The 18,765-nt window shown below is 43.7% G+C and overlaps 1 protein-coding gene across 28 annotated transcripts in view; it reads left to right on the top strand.

Moving 5' to 3' along the window:
• kiaa1217 (KIAA1217 ortholog) overlaps nt 1–18,765 on the top strand; it is a 113,863-nt gene that overhangs the window by 67,214 nt on the left and 27,884 nt on the right. For 20 of the 28 annotated variants that reach the window (XM_085762995.1, XM_085762984.1, XM_085762983.1 and 17 more), the window contains exons 2-3: nt 2,246–2,532; nt 17,983–18,063. In XM_085762995.1, the coding sequence (XP_085619121.1) occupies nt 2,246–2,532; nt 17,983–18,063 (368 nt within the window). Of the gene's footprint in view, nt 1–389; nt 600–2,245; nt 2,533–4,093; nt 4,647–13,141; nt 13,269–17,982; nt 18,064–18,765 lie in introns of those variants that run through there. The other 8 variants (XM_085762981.1, XM_085762997.1, XM_085762996.1 and 5 more) reach the window with 5 other exon arrangements.

Genomic DNA, 18,765 nt, shown 5'->3' with positions numbered 1-18,765 from the left:
AGGTTATGACACATTTGGATGCACGCTAGAGTCTGGTGGGCCCCACAGCAGGGACAGAGTTAAACAAGAGACAGCTTGCAGACATCATCCTGATGAAGAACAGACTGTGCATATATTCATATGTGTGTGTGTTAGTGTGTTCCTGTGTGGGTGTGTGTGCGTCAAACAGTCTGACTGACACCTGTTAGTCTTGAGGTCCAATTTTAAGAGGAGAGAGTGTGTTTCTCATCTCTCTCTTCTTTCACAATGCTCTGTATACTCTCAAAGACACACATTTACATTCAGTCTTCGACCACTCCACGGCAGCAGTGGAGCTTTTAGCCTAAGGGTGAGGGGCTGTTCACTCTGTGCCCTGGAATGCAGTTGACTTTCTAAATCCCCACCAGTCTATCCTGGGGCTGCGGGGCAGGGTCTATCTCAAGCCCCCTTTTCCACGTGAGCTACGTCTGGAATCTCTAAGCAAGCAGTTAGCTGGTTCTCTCAGCCCGACTCTTACGTCGTCACAGTTTGTGCGCGCGCGTGTGTGTGTGTGTTTTGATCCCAGAGTGCAATGGAAGAAGAAATTGCAGATGAAGACAAAGATTGTTCACTTGGGGAAGGTAATGAGCTTTCTGACATGCCACCCGCAAATGAATTCAGATCCTTGGGAGGTTTGAGTCTGTTCTGTCTGCTGAGTGTAATTTGGCTGGCAGTGGGGAAACTGTGTTTGGAGGTTAAAAATAGGATTGGAAGTACATGAGACGTGCTGCAGCTCTCAACTTGTGTTGGGTGGGGGTATGGGCTGAGGGTGCTGGTGACGGGGCTTGATCATGACGTTTCTCAAGAATTATGGCTGTTTACGGATCAATGCAGTTTTGCAGTTTCCCCTCAAAGGATCTGGAGGTGACAATGAAAAGTGAATCATAAGAGGAATTTAATCGGAGGAAATTTCATGACACAGGAGAACGAATAGAGTTCCCGTCAGTGCAGCAACTTAGCCCTCGTTAAAACCTACAAAGTTAACTCTTCTGTGAGTCCCAACATGTCTTTGTAAGGTTAACAAGAAATTCCTTTTTCATCCGTGGCTTACAGCATGCACTCAAGCTTTCAGAGTGGAAGAAGAGAAGCCATATTAAACCACCCACAAAATAGTGGCACATCACTAGACATTTCCTCCCTCTACTGTTGAGGACCTGAACTCCGTACGGGGTCCTTTAGTTTCCACCATTACCCTCTGAAAGGTACACATTAGAGCTCTACCTGGCTGTCCTGAAAACAAGGCAGCAGATCAGCATGCTTTATTGCCTCTTTCCCCTCTGTTTTCACACTTGAGCAGCTCAGCTCCTTTGCTGCTGTCCACACCTTCTCTTCTCTTCTCTTCTCTTCTCTTCTCTTCTCTTCTCTTCTCTTCTCTTCTCTTCTCTTCTCTTCTCTTCTCTTCTCTTCTCTTCTCTTCTCTTCTCTTCTCTTCTCTTAGGATATCTCTCAGATTGATGGATTGTAATTGCATTCTCCAGGCCCTAATTGATTCAAGGAAAGATAACAAAGTGCAAAGATGCTCATATGCCCTCGGAGACTGTGTTTACTTTATCTCTATTCTGCTCTGTAATCAAATATCTATCTTAAATACTTTTCGGTTGTTCTCACATGGGATAATAGGGGGAGATTTGCAGATTGAGGAGTGAGGATGGTACAACACAGTGTCCTTGTGAGACGTGCTACTGTTATTGTAAAGCTTTGAACCTCCTTCCAATTTCTATCAGTTGCAATTGGTTGTTTCTATGCAATCTCAAAATTTCGTGCAGCTATGGATGTATACACAGATGCTCTGGATATCGTCTGTCTGTCTATCCCTCATTTGCGTGTCCTGACATTAATGGATATCAATAGCTTTTTAAAAAGGAAAGACGCCTGAACAGCTGTTTCAATTCAGCGTTTTCATCAGCACTGTTGTGCCTGTCACATTAGATTGAGGATTTATGCTGAAAAGTAAAACAGCATGTATATGTAATGAACTGGGCAAACTGCACATCAGATGTTTATTTCAATGTTGCTTGAGTAGAAAATATTATTATCTTTTTGTGAGTGTGGAGTCAGTGTTCATTTTAAAGAAGTTGTAGGTCCCATATGCTTGAATTTGTTCTGACATGCCCTTTTAATGACCTATGGGAGCAGAACATATGTGCACGCACTTGTTGTTGATGTCAAAACATCAGCACAGCCTGTGTTCTGACCCCTTGCCTCTGTGTCACCTCTGTCCCCTCAGAACAAAACAAAAGCAACCTGAAGGTAACCTCCCCGGAGGACGCGGAGCACGTGAGCCGCAGACAGGCCTCCCCAAATGGGACGCCCCATTCAAGAGGGGACCCCAAAGGCAGTCGGACTGTCCCTCGGAGGCACACGTTAGGGGGCGCCCGCAGCTCCCGAGAGATCCTGGCTATGCAGCCGCCAGACATGGACAAGAAGAGGGAGGCCTTCCTGGAGCATCTGAAGCAGAAGTACCCCCATCATGCCTCAGCGATCATGGGCCACCAGGAGCGGCTGCGGGAGCAGGTCAGTGGGTTTAAAGAGGCCCTTATATGGAATGTTGTTGTCCGGTAGCTCTCACATTGTTCAGATGATATTAGTTATATATATATTATTATGTTGTTTATTTCAATTAAAACACAAATGTAAAGCTCAGTGGTGTGCACAGACTTTTTGAAGGGCAGGGGTGAAAAGAAAAAAAAGGGCACATACAGCGCCCTCTGAAGAGGGCACTTTAGCACGCATTTTGGTTCCTAAGAAGGCGCTTTACAGTAACACGCGTTTTGGCTCTTAAGAGGACACTTTAACACGTGTTTTGGCTCCTAAGAGGACACTTTAGTACGCATTTTGGCTCCTAAGAAGGCACTTTAACATGCGTTTTGGCTCCTAAGAGGGCACTTTAGCACATGTTTTTCAACAATTGGGCCACGGGGGGCCCAATTGTTAGGGTTAGGGTTTGGCCCCCCCTGTGCACACCACTGTTAAAGCTACATCTATCAGTGTGTTACAAACCCACATAGACTCGATCTGCATTGGTTCAATGTAGTGTTTTAGCATCTTTCTTTCAACACATTGATTTGCTTTGGTTTTATAAACAAATGGCTGACAAAGTAGTTGAGACAAAACAGACAGAAGAGTAGAGTGAATAATGGATTTAATAGTTGATCAGAAATAACTCCAAATGGATGCTAACCCTAACAACTGTATAATCTGGTAAAAGGTTGTTGTATTTTGTATTCAGCTTGATTCATGCAGTTTTAATATTGGTTTAAACCAACCTTAATTTATCATCATCATCATTTTTTTTTTTTTAGTTCTGCTACTATATTTTACATATATACCACCCAACAACCATGTTAAGACATACCGGGTAAATAATCACTCTGTGTTGCTAGTATCAGGTGAATTTCTTAGTGCTCTTGTCTACATGGAGTTACAGGTATTTTTATTGTTGTCTGAAGACTGAGGCAGCAGTGGAACTGCAGAACTACTCCCTCTATTCTTTTCGCTGCAGGTTAAAAGTGAAGTTTGTTCTATAAATTTGCCTGTCACATTTCCCTCCCACAACTACTGTGAAACAGTGGGGTGGTGTTTTTGTGAAGCAGAAGAAACCATGTGAACCACAAACAGTTTTAAGTGTCCATACGCTATAAAGCCTGTTTTGATCACCACAACTGGTCTTGCTTCTAGCTTTCTGACACGTTTGTGAATTCAAGGCTACAGCATGACATACAGAGTATACATTTCTCAGCGTTGTTTGTGGGAGATTTTAAAGATTGTAAAGTTTCCTCGTGCCTCAGCTTTTCGAAGCGTGGTGACTTGATGGTGGGGGGGAGGGCTGCACAGAGAGAGGTCATTAACATGAGGTGGACATTTGACTTACCTGGTCATTGTGTGCCTGTTTGCTCCAGGTCAGAGAAGACAAAAAGGAGGGGCAAGCTGCCTTTGTAGCCAAAACAATTGAGGTAATGGTGAGACTGGCACCAAGCCACAGGGGAGCTCCAGGCAATAGTATGAAGCATTGTGCAAGAGGGATTTTGTGTGCTGTTTTTTCAGACTTGCCCACATGCAAAGCAAACTCTTTCCATGAGGCGCTTTTTCAGTTCACTGCACTGATCATGAAGGCTGTGGATTTGCATAGGTAATATCAGTCATCAGGGGTGATAATATTATGTTGCTGCAGCTGGAATGTGTGCTTTTTGCCAACATGCGCTCCCGTGCATTACGGTCTACAACAGCAGTTCATACACATGCAAAGTCCATATTCATCTGCTCTTATGGTGCAACACACACACACAGAGCAAAGATGGAAAAGACTTTGTTATGAATTTAGGTAGTCAGACAGGTAAGGTCGGCTCCGGACTGGGGTGGAGTCAGAGTTGCCATAGTGACTCATGATGTCACCGCTGGAGGGGCTCAGTTTTCGTGTAGGTGCCTGTTGAGGCGAACTGACTCGAGAGCTGAGTGAGTGCAGGAGCGCGGCTGTGCAGAAGAAGCAATGGAGCTGAAGAGTGTGTGGATGCACGGCTCTGTGTGCGTGAGGGAACACAGATAAAGTTTTTTTTTGTTGTTGCTCTCTTTAAGGACAGGAATAAAAAACCCTCATCGGCAGTTTCAAGCCCGGTCAGAGGCAATAAGAGGTAAGATCTGTCGGGAAATTTATTGTCCGGTTGTGCTGTCAGCGCACTCCCACACATTCAAAACAGAAAGGGGAGTGCGCGACTACCTACTTTTATTGCCGTGGCTTACTGCGCTCTTGAGCAACGTGAAATAGCCGACTCGGTGCTACACACCAGCCCGCAAGGTGCTGCAAAACTTCCACGAGGCGAATGCAAAACTTGCCGTCCGGAGTTTTGATCACCGATAGAAGAAAAGGGGGGAAAAACGGACCACGACGTCAGAAAGCGCGTCGGACGCTGCGAGGTTGCCAAGTTGTGAACCATCCGTGCGCCACAGTCACCTGCTGCACGTTTCCCTGTCGTTTACCTTAACGAGATGGCAATTATGTCTCCATGATTGCAGAGCAACTGATCTGTTTTGAAAGGAGGTCGGTGTTATATCATTACAACATGTTGTATCTTGCAGGATCTTGATGGTGGTGATGATAAAAAGGAGACGGAGCCAGTAATAATTACTGAGTGTTAGGTAGTCATAGCAGGTTTTACAATGACATAGTAGCAGAGTTAACTGACTAATTAACTGATTATAGAGCTAGAATGACTTTTACTGTACTACTATAGCTATAACTGAAACTTTAGTGGCACTCCTCGCATTGATTTGTCATTTTTATGTTGCACTTGCACCCTTCATCCTCTGGCATGTGGTCAAATGTGTACATTTTTATGGATTCATTGCAGTAGCCTTAAGAAGTGGGCTTGTTTCTGGGGTCTGATTGACTATAATGTGTCTAAGATGATCACATTCTGTGTGTAGTAACAAGACCCATCTCCTTGCTGGTTATACACATATTGTTAAAGTGTTGCAAAAAGCTACAGGAGGAGGGTTACTGTCTTTTTGTTTGTGTGTAGGGTCACACAGATTTAGTTTGGAAGTTACTGTCATTGTTGGCAGTGCTTTCTTATTGGTGGAGCTACTGTAAAAAGAGAATATGAAGTTTGTGGCATTACAAATAGCACTTTGAAGTTCTTCCCTCAAGTGCTGAAACACTGGAATGTGACAAGAGAGATACAGTGATCCGTCGATGTCGATTGTCAGTTTATAAGATGTGACAGTCAAATTGATTTTGGAATGAAACCTCCTCATATGTTATACAGATGCGTGGGATGAGATTTGAGCTGTGATGGCTCGTGAATTTATCATGTCAAGGAAGAAGATACAAGACACTGTCACAAAGCAGACCGGGCTGAGCACGACTTTGTGGCAAATTAATGCGGCGCTGAAAAGATGATTGAAGACTGCATTTGGCATAATCTAATTCAGAGTGTCAAGAGGGATGCAATCACGCCCCGCCAATATAAACAGTAGGAAAATTAAAACAGAAACAAAACAAAAAATAACAAGTTTATTGAAGCGTTTGTCATTTTTGGTGTCTTGGGGAGGTTTAAATATTCTGCCTTGAAGAAAACAGGAAGAAACCTTTGCTCGTCTCACTGTGAATTCAGCAGCAGATAGTGAGAGATAGAGAGGTAGAGAGAGAGAGAGAGTGAGAGGGAAAAACTTGCCACCGTTCTCACATGGACGCAAAACTGCCGACCATACAGGAAATACAACATCAGTGGCAACAGTGCATGCTTTAGAGGTGAGACAAAACACGTCTTTGGAGGTTTGAGTTACAAAGGCGGAGATTTGTCAAGGTCAAGCGGAGGTTGGGAAGATGATATCGCTTTAGTCTGAAAAGTGGATGACCCCCCTCTCCTCTCAAGCACGGCCACACAGACACTCACACACACACACACACACACACACACACACAAGGCACAGACTCGCTGACTTCTTCTTATATAAGGTGCCCCTTGATTCCCTCCCTCACTCCCTGTGATCCCTAAACCCACAACAAAAGCGAGTGGTTTAATTTCCTCCTCTCCTCATCAGGCCTGCAAAGACCTGGATCCCACCCAAGGGAGATGAGATAACATCCCATTGGCCTGACCACCACCCATCCTCTCACCCCTCTATCTCTCTCTCTCTCTTTCTCTCTCTCCCCCTCTCTCTCTCTGCCCAGGGGCTTAGACAAGCACAAACTGAACCGCTTGACCGATCACAAACACACGTACACACTCGCCGAATTCCCTTCCCTTTCCGCCCCTGTGTGTCAGTGTGTCTGTGCGTGATGAGCTGTGACTCGGGTCGGGCCAGGGGTTTCTCTACAGGCTTGAGCGACCATGTTAGGACAGCTGTCTGCAGCTGTGGGCACCAGACGCAGGAGACAGACAGACCTGTCACCTCCAAGCTGTGATAATCCATCGGCTGATGAGAGAGCAGATTATGGAAATATAGTGTGTGTGTCAAGGTGGTTAAATTGTGTCGCAAGTGCCATTTTGGGTGCTCATAGTGTAATTCCCCCACAGTGTTTGGTTTAGTGTGTGTTGTATAAAAGGTTATGTCAGATCTCTGTCTGAACCAATCAGAGTTTAACAATATAGACATCAGAATCTGGTGACAGTTTGTTGGCTTCTGCTGCCAGGAAGATGTCAGTATCAATCAGATCTGATGAAAGCTCACTAAAATGATCCTGGTGCATATTTGCGTTATATATTTGCAGATGGAGATGTGGTATTTTATCCTGTAATTACCACCCTTATAACTTAGAGGTGAGAATGTGCCATGATCACATTATAAAAAGAGTTTAGCCATAATTTCCACCTCAGTTAGTCAGTAACTCCTCATTTCCAGTCATTTCCAATTTGGTTGCAGACACAGAGTTAAACAGATCCAAGTGTGTTGTGTTGTGCAGGAGCAACATTTAATAGCAAGCAAAGGCAAAAGACTGTTTATAGCTGATGTTATCAAAAAACTCCAAATGTTACTAGATGTGTGGTGATGACCTTTTCTGCCTCATTCAACAAAGCCCGACGATGCCGCCATGTTTTTTTTTCTTGCCAAGTCGGAGCTTATTACGAAGTTTAAAAAGCTACAGGGGAAATGTGCATATAAACATTTTTATATTCTAATGTTTTTCTGAAATAGATTTAATTAGCTGCTTTATTAAAAAAAAAAGAAAAAAGATATGACTGCCTTAGTAAGTATATCCCCTGAGAGGAGGGCAAGAGAAAAACCTTTAATGGGAACACAAATTGGCCCTGGAAGAGGATCACACAAGTAGAAAGCCCTTTTCAGGACTTGTGCTGTGCCAGCATGTCAGAAGAAGATCAGTGATGTAAATTAAGCGTGGAAAAATTCTGCATTTAGTAACAACATCAGCGTCAATAAAATGCCAGGGAGTGGGCTATTTGCACCCTCCCGCCAATTCATGCTGAACAAAGCAGCATAAATAGCTCACATTTGTCATTATGGACAGTAAATGTACTGTAAACTCTCCCTCTGAGTCTTTTTGAGGTATTTCAACATTTGGCCTGTCCCCCACATCCTTCTCTCTGTGGGCTCCTGGCTCTGCTACACTCTTGCTCCTCAGAACCAAGGTCAGCTAGATAACACTGGCTCCAAGCATGCATCAACTCCCTGCAAGAAATCTGACCGCGATCAGAGAAAAGAAGAATCGGGAGGGAGTTCTGGGGGAGTGCTGTTCCTGTTATTACCTAAACTGCACAGAGAAAAGGATCATTCATTGTCCTCCGCTGCTGGCACAGTATCCCTGCAGCGATTATGGTATCACAAGAGCAGAGATGAACCACCAGGCATGCATGTAGATATTGCATACTAAAACATTCATAACCCAAGAGCGTATTTGCACAGAGCCCCTCTTTGTTGTACCTGCTATTGCACCTTGTGCCTGAAATCACACAATCAGGTACTGTGTGCAGCAGGTCTGCAGCAAAACATCTGTTTTTAATCATCCACCCCCCTCCGCTGACCATCAGGACCAGTAGCCACTAGCTGGGCGTGTTTTTAATCACATCTGCCACCTCTGCATGAAGCGACACTTTGAGAGTGCGTTCGGGAGCACAAACAAAAACCACAATGTTAATGGCGGGCATGCCCTGACCTGTTGGTTAACAGGGGTTATGTGGCGGTTTATTTTTTTTTTGGTTTTTTTTTAGGGGTGCAGCACCCCAACTGAGAGGACAAGTGGTCTATGGAGTGGCGCCAGGGCTGCATCTAATCCAGAGTGTCATGGGGTGGGTGGGGGTGGGGTTAAGCCTCTCTAACAGAAGGCCCTGACGGACCCGCCTCTGATCACCGCTGATAATGAGTTGAGCCAGACAGAATTTTACACACTGTCTCAAACACAGTGCCAGTGTGTTAATCAGACCAGCTAATCAGGTCTGAGCTCTTTTTTCAGTGCACTGTTTTGCAGCAAAGCAGGCGTCTTAAGTAAACAACAGGAGTCGCACGCACCTCATTTTATTATTGCTCCTCTGGTTTAACAGGCAGGTAGTCGTTATGAGGATCTTAAAAAGTTCAGATCTGCTTGACAGATTTGCAGAGAACGGAGGTGAAATGTCTGGGACCTTTTTAACCTCATGCCCTTACATTCCTCTGGGTACAATTAAGACCATTTGTCAATACAACAGTCGCACCCTGAGGAGCTTCGTCATTCCTTGACTTCAGTTTGCCGTCTCCTGAAACAACCGATTAACCAATACAGAAGAGGACAGGTAAACAAAGCTTCCAACAGGGGGAAATTAAATGGAGAATTATGTCGTCAACTATCATATAAGGTGCACTGTGATAATTAATTCCCTATTTGCAATTGTTGTCTTGTCATGCCTTGGCAGCTTTGTCTTTTCTAGTTACAACAGCTCAAAGATTAGAGGCTAAGGCTGTACTCTACATACAATATGTGATTTGTTTTGGCATGAAATCATGACAGACACTGTTGTGGCAATAGTATTTAGTTGTTGTTGTAGGTGGTGCTCTTCATAAGTGTGGTGAAAAAAGTGCATGTGATGTTTTCATTCATTAATATTCCAGCCAAGAGTGTGTATTTATATTGACTGTCAACTAATAACATGTTGACAGTTAGTTCAGTTTGTCTGGTTGAAGGATGTACTATTATAGCCTACAGGCATATTGTCATCAAAAGGCTTGTTGGCACTTGTGATCTATGTTTGTCTACATTATGTTTTTCTCATTGTTAAATTAGTTTGAGAGACTTAATTACATGTTTGATAGCTTGTATAATGGATTCAACATGTTGGCATCTTCACCATGTGTCTGTGTTGGTGATCTCTTCAGGCTGGACTCATGGCAGCCAGACGCAAGTTCTAAAATCTTTCATTTTGATGGATTACCATTACTGGCACCGCTGTTAGCATTTATTCTGATATACTAGCAAGAGATTTAAAGTTTATGATCTCCAGAACCAAATGGAGAGCAAGCAAAAGGGGTGTTTCCTCTTGTTTTCTTTGTGTGTACCTGTGCTTTGAGAAACTTTGCATGCATCCAGACATCTGGACTCCACCTTGGGATAAAGGTATGAACCCTAACTTCAAAAGGCAAATCAGAGACAGAGGCACACCGGGATGATTTCACCACTGACAGGGCCAGCTCCAAGCATCTGGCTCCAACTTCATTTTGATCTTCCGTGCTCTATTTCCAGTTGGTCATTTAAAGTTGAGATACAGGGTTGGAGTGTGGGTGTGGTACCGTGGGAGCATGGCACAAAAGTGAGCACCATGTCTTTTGTAAATGTTTGAAATACATCTTCAAGCAGCAGAGCCCGGGTTGTTCTTTTCATAAACAAGACGACACAGATGATAGCGAACACCTGGAAATGTGAGTGAGCGTACAGTGGGAAAGTATATATTTAAGGCATCAGCTACTAATGGAATCGGCAATAAATTAGACCATTTGACAGCAGCGGAGCGTGTGCTGCCGTTTTTCATAGCACCTCCTCTTCAGTTTGACAGCTTAATCTACCCCAACTACGGCTCATGTTTTTACATATACAAGTATCCACGTGACATCCATGCAACTCGCTCTCTGGTGTTTAGTTTTTCAATTTTAACGCTTTCCACTTGGTGTTAACGCGGTATCTAACAAAAACAAGTCAGTGAGCCGTGAGCCTGAAGCTCGGTGCAGTGAGAACGTGATGATTTAGCACCTTCGCCATCGACGAGTGCCGTTGTTTATTGACAGTGAGAGTTGGAGTTTCACGACTTATCACTTATGGCAGAAGGTCGGGATGTGTGTGAGAGAGAGCAGTGTTTCTCATTGTGTTTGTCAGAGGTCAAACACAGGCCACACAGGTCAGAAATTCATGTTACTACCAGTCAATGAGAGGAAAAACACAATGGACAGGAATAAAATTTGATCTTGAAACACAAGGGCACAAAATAAGACATCATTAAGTGTCAGGTTCAGCGAGGGGTCGACGATGTTACTTAGGCGTATCATTTTACTTTTCAGATAAATCGTACAGATTGTGTCATAAAAAGCTGCAGTATTGAGATATTTAATTGGGAAAATTGAAATCGCTGCTAACCAGACCACAGACAGGTGTAAACAAGTAGGAGCTAGCCTGCTAACTGCAGCTAGCCATGGCTATCAGTTCTGCTCTGCAGCCTCGGTTAGCTTCCCGTGGCGGACCATGTGCACATGTTCTCCAGTGAAGCAGAACAAGAACAGTGTTCACGTGGGAGAAAGATACAAATCACATCTTCCATTGAAGACTTTCACAATAAAATCAGAACAGAAACAAAATACAGATTACAACAACTGTCCTATTATCTTTTTACTAGATCACCCATCCCTCGATTCAACTGTAGATGACTAGGTTTACATGACAGTAGCACCGAGTGGATCATACAGTTTTGTCAAGCTTAATAAAAAGTGTTTTTCTACACACACACACAACACAGAGAAACTCTCCTCTGGGAGAGTAGCTATAATCAATCTTAGGCTCAGAGGAAGAGCATATGTGGTCCTCTGTGACTTGTTAATTAGGCATGAATAGCAAAGCCATTATCAGGCCTGGTTTCATGGGATGAAAAAGAAACTTGACACTTGACAAAATAGTGTGATTTAAAGCCAGTGAATATTTCCTGGTCATTGTCAAAGAGAGGAGGGAAAAAAAGGTGCAAAAATTCAGTTCAATGTTGGCACTACTAGAATTACACTCCTTTTAATCGCATTAGATTATGTGAGTATATGTATGTGACATCATGTGTAGAGGATGGAGGACTCTGATTCCTCTGGAGAGAAGAAAGACCTTTTTGTTTCCGTGGCCACAGGCACAGAGCCACACACACACATTCTCAGATACACACCCAGAGAGGCTCAAATTAGACCTGGATGGTCTTTTATTTCACCACCGGGAGACGCTCTCCAGAGACAGACCAGGTTCATGTAAGGGAATGTCAAATAAATGGACTAGTATCCAACATGTGAGCATGGCTCTGTGCATTGTGTGTATGGATGGGTGTGCTCTTTGCGTTTCCCTATGGAAGGATCTTGTGCGTGTGTGTAGGTAATCAAACATTAATGACATGATTGTACGATGCTGTAAGCGTTCAGAGCTGTAAAAAGTGTCTTGCTGCTGTTGATGAAGTGATATTAAAAAGCAAGTCTGGACAGATCGTGGCTCTGCAGCCCCGTCAGCAAATACTTGCGTGTATTTATTTGGTAAGAGAGACAGTGAGCGAGTGAGAGAGGGAGATAGAGAGCCTCTATTTGTGTGCACTCATAGGTGTGTCCAAATAATAGCATGCAGGACTAGTCAATGATCTGCCAGTCTTGGTGTGAGCCTGGACCTGTTGTATTATGTAACACCTTCAGCTCACTGCATCGCTGGACCCACAACACAGCACCTTGTCAATAAAACTATATACTTAGCAACATGAACCAAGCTTCCTGTAATGATTCCAACATTCATTATTGTAAATAAGCCAATTTAGTCCTGTTATAATCTGGAAACTCCCTGTATTGCATTTGTTTGCATTGGTATTTAGGTGTATGTAAGTGTCCTCTCGCTGGGTGTGTCAGGGTGTGTGTTTTCTATAAGATGAGGGCCTGCTGAGTATATCTTATATAAGGTCTAAGGATCCCTGAGGGGAGAGCAGTTTCTTATCTCCTTGGGACACAAGTGTCATCTCTCAGTCTTCAGCCACAGCCTCAAGGCAGAGAGATGGGAGCTGAGATTGGACACAAGAAGTGTTGCTGAAGCTGCTATTTCAAGATAAAATGTATTATTTCAGCGCTGAATGGAAACTTCATGGAGTTTTACAGCTGTTGCAGGGATCAGATTTTCAACTCATAAGCCGCTAGAATAGCCTGCAAGTAAGAAATATCTGAACGTCATGATTTGTGCAGATGCCCCTCGCTCTCTAACACAATCTCTGTCTCACACAATGGTGCAAAACACAGTCAGACCAGACGTACACACAATGACTTTCCCCTGCGGTCGGCCGGGTGTGGATTGTGTGCGTTGCGGTGTATTGTGCAGTGGGATCGTTAGGGATGTGGGGCGGTGTGTGCAGTGGATGAGGGGACATCCGCTGTAAGATCGAGCAAAAAAAAAAAAAAAAGGAAGGGAAGGGAGCAGGACAGGGCAGCTGCACACAGCAAGTGCTACAAAGGCTGAAATAATAGAGGAGGAAGAGCCAGTGTTGTCCTTAGACCAGGGAGTTTCCAGTCTCACATGGAAGTCACTGCTGGAAGGAGGTTGTCACGGATCTAATATGGTAAATAAGCTTTTCAAGATCATTTAGAACTCGATTATTGCTTAACATGTGTTTAATTTAGATTTTACGTGACATGAATGTACTTTTGTGCAACCTAAACAGCTTCTAAACCTGGCGTGGCAGAAAATGACTCAAGACAATCCTCTCTACTTCATAAACTGATATATGTATCTGATGGCTGTCTGTAACCTCGCTCACTCACTGGAGTGGGGCCGGGGTGATGTCTGCTGGTGATAACTGTGACTAACTCATGTATGCGTGAGTGGGTGAAATCAATTGGACGGCGTGGTTCAGTTATTCAAAATGTCACAAGTGGCGGAAGAGATAGTCATTTTACCTCCATTGTGCAGCGGGTCAACAGGCGCAGTATTGTCTCTTGTCATGATTATGCACTTCATTTGCACTCTGAATGAGAGATCTGCTTGATTATATTTTACTTGCCAATGTGATATTTTATTAATGAGCAAGTAACAGTTCTAGTGCTTACTGCTTTACCCACCTGGAGGTGCCCGCGACTCCTGCGCACGGCTTCACCTCAAACGTCAGCGTTGACTGTGGATACTATAAAGTCATCTCCTTTTAACATGTCAATTAACAGGCGAGGCCATCTCTGAAAGGTCATCTGGGGATTTGGATGAAGGGATTAGAGGAGGAATGCATCAGAGGAGGGAGCGGGAGAGGGATGTGGTAGCAATGAATGGGAATGGATGACTAGGGGATTTTAGTATAATGTCATTAAGGCTAGGGGAGACAAAGGATGATGGTCTGTCCACAGACAACATACGGACAGAGCGCTGCCTCGTTGATTGACAGGGGCTTTAATGCTTTATAGTTGTGTGGAACTGCGGCGGCACTGAGTTTTAGACTCACACAGGTGTTTTTTTTTTTCGTAATGAACTCATGTGTAGACTCACTTTGTATCACTTTAATGACACATTTGAACCTTTTAGGCGCTTGTCGTCTATGTAGATCTGCAGTGAAGGAGCGAGGACAGTCCTGATTCAGTGTTCAGCACAAGGACACTACAGTAACAGCATCTCATTCTCACAACATTAACTCTGCCAGACTCAAAAGCTCGAAGTGGAATAATGTGCCAGAATGAGACAAGTTAAGCCCGAGGTTAACAGTGTGCAGAGCCAGCGTCTTCTGTTTATGTGTTTGCCATACAGATCAGACCAGGTAATTACAGTTAGCTCTATTTCCTCTCCCCAGTGCCCGGGCTACATTAGCATCTTAAGTGGAAAGTCGTGCTTGCAACGCTTAAGTTTGTGTTTTAAACCACACAAGCTGTTACCTGTGTGTGTGTGTGTGAACATGAGAGATGATGCATGAATGTGTGCAATTGCAGTCAGACTCCAGTGGCGGCTGTTGCCGATGAATACATCTATGTAAAAGCAGTTTTTTTGCGGCATACATGCAGCGTATCTGATCTGCAAAATTGTGCAGCCAAAAGGTGAAAAAGATTAACATGATTGCAGCGATATTAGGTGGATTCGCGCTGTTTTTTTAAGGTGAAAGCTAGACACTGTTATGAGAAAGCTATTATAACTCTAGCTATGTCGATTATGTAAGAAATAAGGCACCAATCAGTGGGCTCTGTGAAGGCAGCAAGTGTAGTACATGACGCTCCGGCAGCTTTTGAGGGTATGTCTATACTTAAATCTCCATGAGTGACACAGCAGGCTCCTGATGGGAGCTGCCATGTACTTTACTTTAATCGCTGGGCTCCACATATCAACCTGTCTGTCAGGAGCAAAGAGAGGGGCTATATAATATAAAATAATCTGCTCTGCCTTGAGAAATTATGCAGCATAGTCCACCTCAGTGTGAATATGGCTCTGACAGGGGACAGGTAATAAAGACAAGCACCTTTACTGTCCGTGCATGCTCGTGAGGTGCAGGTAAAGCAAAGGGGCGATGAGCTGCCTCAGTGCCTGGCAGTGAAGAATAGTGATTATCACATGTACTTGCAATGACCTATAAAGTTTTAATGTTACATTGTAGGAAGGCAGACACACACACATACACAGTCCTGAGTTTTTCTTTCTGATGACAGCATACTGTTTGTCAGACCACTGTTGCATAAATGTTTTCAGGATGTCCTGGGTTCAGGTCAGATTTTCTGGAACAATGGCCTGACTCACTCATGCAGGCGCTCTGTCTCTCTTTGTATCCCTCTTTCTCCCCCTCTAAAACACACACACCACACCACACACAGACAGCACACATGTGAACCTCTTTCATCTTGTATATATTTTCCCTGCAAGCATAGTTGTTTGCCTAATCGTCGCGCGTCCACATTATATTGAATTTGACATGAATTTCATATAACATTCCTGCAAGCTACGTACAGGACAGTTAGAAATTCTAAGGTACATAATACTGAAGTGCATTTGTGAGTAAATGCCTGATGGCCTGAGGAAAAGTTTGCCTGCAACAGAGCAGTTTGCATTTAGATGAGGCAAAATCCCTTCAGTTTTTTCTAGACCTGCTCTGACATACTGGAATCATGCGAGTATTTGACACGTCTTATAACAACAAGCTGTAAGAGATAATTTCGTACACTCTTTCTGAATATATTTTCAAGACACGTTCCTTCCCATGGGGCTCTTTAGATGACTCTAAACCTTGTCGTAGTCCTGTGTATAAGCTAATGTTAGTGTCTCAGTTTCACATTCATCATAGCTGTCAGAGCAGATGTGGTGTACAGAGGGAGCCGCTGCTGAAAAAGCAGAATCACAGGCCGTATGGTTTTGACTGAGACAGGGGGAAATCGCTGGTGTGGAATGCACTGTAGGTGTGAGCAGGCTGAAGCAGGTTTTATGGTGCTAATCATCGGTTTGGCCTGCGGTTTTCACATCTGGACCTTAAAGCGGGAAGTGGTTAGCGGGGACAGGAAGTGGCTTCTGATGGAAGGCATTGCGGCACTTTCATACATAGCTGCTGTCAGGGTGACGGTCTCCGCATGTGAGACAAAAGAGGCAGGGGAGGGAGACAGAGGACTTAATCTGAACTAAACTGTTGACCTTTGGAGGGGACGCCTCATTTGTCAGATGTGGACCGGTGTGGAGTGGTTTAACTTAATTACCTCTCTCTGTAGGGAGGCAGAAGGTCTCATTTGCAATTTCCTCCTCTTAAATATGTGACTCCTTCCGCTGTAACTATCTTTCTCTCCTGTGCAACTCATCAGGTGTTGCTTTGTGGCTACTGGTTTGTTGTGAAAGTAAAAAGTACCAAACTGTCTTGTAATCTGAAATAGCACAATTTTCCTCTTTCAATTCAAAGTTAAAATAACAGAATAAAATTCAACGTTTTTTAAGTTTATACACTCAGTGCCTCTACAGTCTTATTTTGGTCAAGTATGACCAGCTATGTCAGCTAATATTAGCAAACTTTATCACTGGGCCAGTAAGCTAACCTTATTGCTAATTCTGCTTTTGTTTTCGCATTACACTATTTTCTTTAAGTGTGCTACATTTCATTTGTTTTATCACAAAAGTAAAACAAGAAGTTATCAATGAAAACCTGACCTAGCGGCAACTAGCTAGCCTGTCTCTTTCAGCATCCCCGGGCTTCTTTGTTACTATACACCTTTTTTGTCCTTCATAGCTTCCACTTGTTTCATTTCTAATATTGAGCTTTTATCCATTGACCTGTGGTAGGGCAAATAAAACGATCTTGTGAGGTTGTTTTACAAAATTGTGTTCCACAAAGTAATGATTGCAGCCAGTTTATTGATTTCATCCATATCACCCCGGCTCAATCTGAAAGCAATGGTGTAATTACTTCACTTGTATCAGTTTTCACACAAATAAGTTAATAAACTCATAAAATGTGATAGTTCAGTAAATGTTTATATGCAGGTTTGAATGTGAGTCCTTCTTCCTTCTGGTATTTCATGAGCTATTGGATTACACTGCCAGACCACTCTGACATAATTACTACCTACAGGTGATGGAGGAATCCAGTATGATTCAACATTCCCAAGAGGGACACAGTAGCATATGAGAAGATAGAGCAGCGGTGTGGGAGAGCTGTTTAGAGACACCACCGGCGAATATGCTCATAAATCATTCAGTATTCAGATTGAATTTCCCAACACATGTCTGGTTTCAGGTGACACGTCAACTGCATGTGACCCCTCTGTTTTAACAGGTGACTATCATCATGTATTAACAGAATAAGGGCACATTTTAAATTCAAGGGGGCTGCAGTCCAGGCGTATTTTAATGGAATTACAGGAGTCAAGTGATGGCTCAACAGTTTTTTACCTGCTGTGTCAGGTTGCTGTAAAGGTGCATCACAGAAAACTATGACTCAGCAAATATATCATAGGAATAATGATTAGAAATGCTGTTTTTTAAAGAGATATCTCATTACATTGATGATGAATTATTAAGTGGTTGGGTTTCAAGGATTTTATGTCAGAATTCATTAATGCCAAATTTGCTTATAAAAGATGGTAAGTAGTGTCTGAAATGTCTCTGTCACTTAAATACTCTGTTAGATTGGTTTGAAGGTACCTGTGTGTCTTGGTTCTCTTTTCAGCCGCCTTTTTCCTGTCTTTGGTCTGCTGTTGACATTGATTTGTTTCCATGGTTCCTGTGTTTTGTTTGATGACCATTTCTTTTTCCATCTCACCCTCCCGCTGGCATTTCTCAGCCATTTGCTTTCTGTTTTCTCCTTCTCCTGCTCCTTTTTTTCCCCCCATCAGTCTTTACAGGGTATGCTCTCCTCCCTTCACACTGAGCTTGACATTCAGAGGTACTTGATGAGAATCCAATTGCCCCACAGAGTTAGTCGGCCTTTTATCTTATCTGCATCATGCCATTGTGTGTGTGTGTGTGGTTATGTTCGCATCCTCGCTAACATCTGCCGTGTTACTTTGTTCCCAGCCCCTGCGCCCCGATGTCTCTAAACGTCTGCCCTGTCTGGGCCTGCCAAGCACACTTGGCCACCAGGCAGGCTAAACCAGCTCTGGCCATGAAATCCCAAACAAATGTCAACTGCGCTTAATTTAAAATGCTCCAATTCCTGGTTTGTCAATTTGTGTGCGAGTGTGAGAGCAGAGAAGAGTGTGCTGTGCATGCAGGTGTGTTTAAGGTACAGTAACCTGGTGGGCCCGCCTGGCTTGTGTTTCCGGCTGCATTAGCTCCACACCACCACACTTCTGCCAGGGAAGAAGAGCATTTTATAAAGAGCCCTGTGTTCACTGACCCCCTCAGCTGGAGTCCCACCTTGTCCCCATGGTGCAGATCACCTTACAGCACAGCATAATAGCTGAATGGGCTCTGTAGTCATATCACACATCATCTTATTGTAGCTGTGGCCTGGGGGTGCCACGTCACGCAGATCTGATTGCAGAGTAGCCAACTGATCTTCATATTACGATGGCACGATTCCTGATCCTTAATAAGGGGTCTAAATGGTTTTCTATCTCTATAGGACTGGTGTTGTTTCTTTCTGTTTGAGCTCTTTTGTATCATTTTTAGTTTTT

The sequence above is a fragment of the Trachurus japonicus genome, chromosome 20 (assembly GCF_045865225.1).
Source record: "Trachurus japonicus isolate A0001 chromosome 20, Traja_1.0".
In the NCBI taxonomy this organism is placed as follows: Eukaryota; Metazoa; Chordata; class Actinopteri; order Carangiformes; family Carangidae; genus Trachurus; species Trachurus japonicus.
The sequence above is the reverse complement of the archived record's forward strand: the minus strand, read 5'-3'. Positions and strand labels throughout refer to the sequence as shown.